At 52.3% G+C, this 6,343-nt stretch overlaps 1 protein-coding gene across 1 annotated transcript; it reads left to right on the forward strand.

Annotated features, from left to right (window-relative positions):
• Positions 1–320: 320 nt before the first annotated feature.
• Positions 321–4,332, forward strand: zfp36l2 (zinc finger protein 36, C3H type-like 2). Its single transcript, XM_068741524.1, has 2 exons — positions 321–335; positions 3,397–4,332. The coding sequence occupies exons 1-2, from the start codon at positions 321–323 to the stop codon at positions 4,330–4,332; spliced, it is 951 nt and encodes a 316-aa protein (XP_068597625.1).
• Positions 4,333–6,343: the final 2,011 nt, after the last annotated feature.

Consider the following 6,343-nt stretch of genomic DNA (forward strand, 5'->3'; position numbering starts at 1 on the left):
GCGGCCCCACCCAACCACATTTCAAACGTGCATTATCTGCAGTTTTAAGATGAGTTTCTTGAGTAAAGTCTATACCAGCACTCATAAGTTTATCTTTCTACAAGTTTTAATTAGTACAAAGTCCCAATGTTGAAATGAAGTTATCAAGTTAAAGAGAAACTTTCATGAGACCGCAAATTGGCTTTGTGATCTTTTTATTTTCCAACTGTTTTGCCGCATACTCGTTCTTTGTCATCCGTGTTGTTCTCTTTTTTTTTCCTTTCTCCTTTTACCTGTTTGCCGCCGTAGAGGGCTGTGCCACACCGCAGTGAACACGCAACATGGGCAAACACAAAGTGACAAATACATGTTGTTCTCATGGTTGTTACTTTTTAGGATTGATGTTTTAAATTAAAAGTTGTTTTGAAATTATGGAATGTTGTGTTTTCTTTCAAATGAGAGATGTGACATGAATGCCTCCCTTAAAACAGTAAAAATAGACAATAATGATAAAACAGAGTTGATGTGTGGCGCTATAAAAAGAGCGGAGCTGCCGAAGCGCGACAGTTTACGCCCCCCCCCCCCCCCCCCCATATGTACAGCAGCAGTGAGAGTTTCTCTGGTACGTCACCGCCGTTCTGCTAAAAGCTAGTCTTGGACTTCCATGTCTGCACCAGCGCTCTTTTCCCACTGGCTACCCCTCGTCCCTCGTTTCTGTGGAGGACAATCGCTGTAGATTCAGTCTGTCCTCATGCAGCTGGGACACCTCCCTCGGTGGAAGCTGTGTTTCCTCTTACGGTAAAGTGGACACAATGATTTAGAACAATAAAAGCAGCTGTGCGATGAGAGACGTTTCTGTGGACGAGGACATGTCCACCTGGCCTCTCGTCTGTCCTTCTCACCCCTCGCTCTCATTTTAGGGCGGATGGTGGAAGACGTAGAGCCCTGATGCCCGTTGCTATTTTCCATCCCTCCATTTTCTTGCCGCTTCCCCACTTTGCGGCTCACGGGAGTTGCTGGAGCTATTCCCAGCTTGCTATGGGCCGGAGGCGGGGCACACCTCGGATTACTTGCTACTCATTTCTTGTTATTGTTACTCTTTTTCTTTTTTTAACATTTTACTCCTTGCTCCTCCAACCAAATGGTTCAGAATCATGCAACAGAAAGAAGTCAGTCTCTCCCGGGTCTAATATTGAATGCAAAAGACTTGGAAACGAGTTACTTCTGGTTGCAGTTTTTACACCCTCTTGAGCAGATCTGGGCATCGTACGGCCCCAGGGCCGCATACGGCACTTTGGTTGACTCTGACCGGCCCGTGTAAGGTTAATGTTAGAATAATTTATATATTTCCATTGTTAGTTAATTGGAGATTACAAAATAAACACATTTTCTAATTTTACCTCATGCATGGACTAAAACTGCATTGATTTTGTGTCGAAGTTGTTTTTAATTCACGTACGTTCTGGGTGGGAATCTCTGGTCTCTCTCCGATTCGATTTTCGATTCGTATCTCGATGCACTTGTTAAAGCCCAGGAGAGACCAGATTTATCTCACTAAGCAAGAACAAAGAGCTTAAAAGCACCAGATGAGGTGGTTGGACCACAAACGTAGAGGCACCGACTCGCAGTGAACTGGGACACGTTCAGTACGCAGCTCAGTGATGTGCAGCTTTCTGAATAGAACCTTCACACAACTTTCCAGCAGCAGATTAAACCCAATGTCTCAGAGTGAATGTGACTGAACATGTTCACTAATGAGTCACAAATTGTTTTGAGAAATGTAACTGAATAAATGACAGCCTCAATTTGTTATTGCTTAATTATAACATTCTTACCAGCTTGTAAAAAAACGATGCTATTTACTGCTTATTTAAATAAAGAAATCCATTTAATATTATGCATAATTGAGTTCAGCCTTTTGGTCCGGCCCTCCAGAATATTTTCTGTTTCTCGTGTGGCCCATGAAAAGAAAATAACTCTAGTCTCTCTAGTCTCTGCTGCTGGTAGGGGACACGGAGGCTGCTCTCTAGTCTGCTGCTGGTAGGAGACACGGAGGCTGCTCTCTAGTCTCTGCTGCTCTCTAGTCTCTGCTGCTGGTAGGAGACACGGAGGCTGCTCTCTAGTCTCTGCTGCTGGTAGGAGACACGGAGGCTGCTCTCTAGTCTCTGCTGCTCTCTAGTCTCTGCTGCTGGTAGGAGACACGGAGGCTGCTCTCTAGTCTCTGCTGCTGGTAGGAGACATGGAGGCTGCTCTCTAGTCTCTGCTGCTGGTAGGAGACATGGAGGCTGCTCTCTAGTCTCTGCTGCTGGTAGGAGACACGGAGGCTGCTCTCTAGTCTCTGCTGCTCTCTAGTCTCTGCTGCTGGTAGGAGACACGGAGGCTGCTCTCTAGTCTCTGCTGCTGGTAGGAGACACGGAGGCTGCTCTCTAGTCTCTGCTGCTCTCTAGTCTCTGCTGCTGGTAGGAGACACGGAGGCTGCTCTCTAGTCTCTGCTGCTGGTAGGAGACATGGAGGCTGCTCTCTAGTCTCTGCTGCTGGTAGGAGACACACACGCCCATTTTTAAGCACTGAAGAGCGGAGCAGCTTTGGAAAGGGGCCAGAACTACAAATTGAAACCATTCCTCGGTGCTGCCCAGCAGGTGGCGCACAAATCTTTGCCCCTCTTTCCCACCTTTGCCCTCACGGGGGCAGTGTTGGTCCGCCGGTCCAAACGGAGACCAGGACTGATTCTTAGACACTCAAAGATGAATCCAGTGTAAATGTTTGAAGGTCGCGGTGACCTTGAGGTTATTTTACTTCATCTGTTCCTGTTCGTGTGTGAACGATGTTCCATGTGGAATAAGAAGAATGCTGGAACAAGCGGCTCTGCCTGGACACCTGAGCTCATGCTTGTTGTCTGGCCCCATCCAGAGGGCGGGGGGGGGGGTCTTTCCATTACAAGTACACGTTAGCTTCCCAGTGAGGGGGGGTCTGGTAAACATGCCCCCCCCCCCCCCCCCCCCCCCCCTCATGTCCCACCACGCGGCTCAGACGCTCGGTCCTCGTCGACCCAACTTTCGTCAGAGCGCTTCACTGAAAGTGGAAAAAAAGGAAAAGGAAGGGGCGTGGATGAGAGGAAGGAGGGAGGGAGGCGGCCCCCGCCCCGCCCCCCCCCCTCCCCGGCCGGGGGGGTCGCTTCTTATAACGGCGCAGAACAAGCGCGCTCGCACTGTGAAGCTGCCTGGCACGGCGCTCGGGGGATGAAAGCACCGCCCCGCGTCTGTTCCACCCCCCCCCCCCCCCCGCCTCCAGGGAGCCCGCTCGGCCCTCCGTGAGAGAGGAGGCGTCACAAGGTAACGGTGGGGGGGTCAGAGGGGGGGTCGCGTTAACACGTGGTCACCGGAGTTCCGTCGGTAACCGGTTCCTCTCCTCCTCCAGGACGGCAGCACGAACATGAACGCGCTCCGCATCACCGGCATGCTGGACCGGAACGCGGCGGGGGCTCCGGTCACGACCCCCGGCGGCTGCCTCGCTCCGGGATTCTTCCGCAGGAATTCAACCAGCAACAGCGATAACTACGGAAGCCCGAAGGAGAAGCTCCTGGACGAGGAGAACGAGTTCCGCGAGCGCGCGTGCACCGGGCGGGCGGCGCCGCAGCACAAGCCCGCCTCTCAGGTCAGCTCCGCCCGCTACAAGACGGAGCTCTGCCGGCCGTTCGAGGAAAACGGCGCGTGCAAGTACGGGGACAAATGCCAGTTTGCTCATGGGTTCCACGAGCTCCGGAGTTTGTCTCGCCACCCCAAGTACAAGACGGAGCCCTGCCGCACCTTCCACACCATCGGCTTCTGCCCCTACGGGCCCCGGTGTCACTTCATCCACAACGCCGACGAGCGGCGGCCCGTCCGCGGCCACGAGGGGGCGCTGCCGCCGCTCGGCGGGCCCCCCGGGGACCGACCGAGGCTCCAGCACAGCCTGAGCTTCTCCGGCTTCTCGAGCGGCCCCGTGGCGCGGACTCCGCCGCCCTCCGGCGCCTCCTCCTGCGCCTCCGAGTCTCGCTTCTACGAGGAGGTGCTTTCTCCCAGCGCCGTGTCCTCCTGCTTAGACGGCGGCTTCTCTTTCCCTGGGCGGGACTTGGAAGCCTTCCTGGCCCCGCTGGCTCTGCGCGCGGCCGGTGGCCCCCCCACCAGTGCCTACTACGGGAACGCGCCGGGGTTCGAGGCTCCGCCCAGCCCGCCGGACTCGCTCTCCGACCGGGAGAGCTACGCGAGCGGGTCCCTCAGCTCTCCGGGGAGCCTGAGCGGCTCCGAGTCTCCGAGTCTGGAGGCTGGGAGGCGTTTGCCGATCTTCAGCAGGCTGTCCGTTTCCGATGACTGACTGTTTCCCGCGTGGCGTGGATGTCGGGCCGGGGGGGTGAGCGAGGCGCGCCGGAGAGAGAAGGGTTTGGTTTTCGGTGTCTCCGGCTTTTCTTTCCTTCCATGTACCGGTAACATCTGTATTAAAATCTAGATAGCGAGCAGAAGGCGTTCCTTCAGTGCCTTGCCCAAGGGCTCATGGCAGCGTCCCTCCCTTTGCTCCCGCTGGCCCCCCCCCACCATGAATATGCCTTCAGTCTCAGCAGCAGCTCGTCTGTCTGAGCCCCTCTTCCTCCAGATGTGCGAGGGAAACCCTGCGGTTGGTCCGGGGGCTCGTCTTTAAACGGTTTGGTAATATTTAACTTATTTATTATCTTCATTGGTAATTTGTGTCCATGCGGTATTTATCAAGTACGATGAAGCGATAGATCTATATTGTTTAAATTATGATCGCCGTTATTGATCTGGTAAAGGTTGACGTTACGGTCCTTTCACAGTAATATATATTTTATTTCCCCCCCCTTTTTTGCAACTTCACTTTTTATTTTTTATTGTAATTTTTGTGTTTAATCTTAACTTAAGAGTTCGTCTGTGATATTTATTTCGTTCCCTCTGCCTCCTTGTTCGTGTTTGTGCTCCTGAGACCAGGCCGCTGCTCTAGAAAGCATCATCCAGACTTCGGCTCGCTTCGTTGACGCAGATCAGACTCCAGTCATCCGTAGATGAACCAAAAAGTATTGTTTTGGTGTTTCAATGAGGCCGCAGTGTGCCTCATTAAGAAGGTAGCAGTGCCTCGGCGTTCTTAAGGTTAATAAATAAAGTATTTCCCCTCCGTTCTCCTGCAGGTTGAACTGAATGTAGTCCCGACTCTGAAAGGGCGTTTCCATTCAGACCAACCCGATCCTGTCTAAATCTCCATTCCCCGTGTGTTGCTGCAGAGGGTCGTAGAAGAACACATTTGGTAGTACACCGATTGTGTACAATGTACTTTGGACTACTTTATCAGAGATAAAGCTTTTTGAATGTAACGAATATGGACATGGAAGCGGCCTGAGCTGTGATATTTTTGTGGGCGTGCAAGAGGAGCGTGAGCCTGTTAACATCGTACCGTACGGTTTGTGTTTTGCTTTTTTTTTTTTTCTACCAATAAAAGTCATTTAGAAAAACCTTCCGGTTGTGCTTCGTGGCGTGAAGATGCAGCCGCTGTGAGAGCCAGAGTTCTGATCGGAAGCCTGAGGTTGCCATGTTGCTCCCAGATGCTGCAGCAGAGCGCCGCTTTCTAGAGTTAAGGCAGGAGGCGGGGCTTCTACGTGTGCAGACGCCACGGGGAAACGTCAGCGGTTCACTCTGGATCCATCAGAGTGAAGACGTGTTTTAGCCGGGTCTTTATTCTCACGCTCATCAGGCAGCAGATCGGTGTCGAGGGGGACCCGTGGTGGAGGACGCTGCTGTTCTCAGGAGGGTGGACGCTGATACAAACGGAGACTGTCCGTCTAAACCGGCGTTATCTGCAGCTTTAGCGGTTGCTGGGTGGTTCCAGGGCCGTTCTCTCCCAATAGGTTGCATCATCTGACCTCGTGGAGCTCGGAAAAGAAAAATGTTAACGAGTAATTGATGGTAAATGAATTTAAATCCTGTGGTTCCACACAACAGCGTTATTTACAAACACATGAACGATCTGTTATTTTCATAAAAACATATATATACTTTGGCGATGCCGTTGTCAAACGCCGCCGCGTAGCTTTTATTCTGAAGGCCATTCTGTGAAGTTCTCAGTGGCAGCAAAGGACTTGAGAAAGTAAAGCGCCCGTGAGTCACGCGGTAGCCGGAGTTCACGGTGAGATAAGGCCGGCTAGTAAGACGCTGATAAATATTTACTGTGAGCTCCGGATTTCATAACGAACTGTTTATCAGCGCGGAGCAAAGAGGCCGCACGACGAGAAGGACTCGCGAGCGAGGACAGAACGTTTGGAGCAGGGCTAAAGCACGGACGGTTTTAGGCGTTAGCGTGTCAAATAATGAGGTGGGTTGTT

This window comes from Brachionichthys hirsutus, chromosome 7 (assembly GCF_040956055.1).
Source record: "Brachionichthys hirsutus isolate HB-005 chromosome 7, CSIRO-AGI_Bhir_v1, whole genome shotgun sequence".
Classification (NCBI taxonomy): Eukaryota; Metazoa; Chordata; class Actinopteri; order Lophiiformes; family Brachionichthyidae; genus Brachionichthys; species Brachionichthys hirsutus.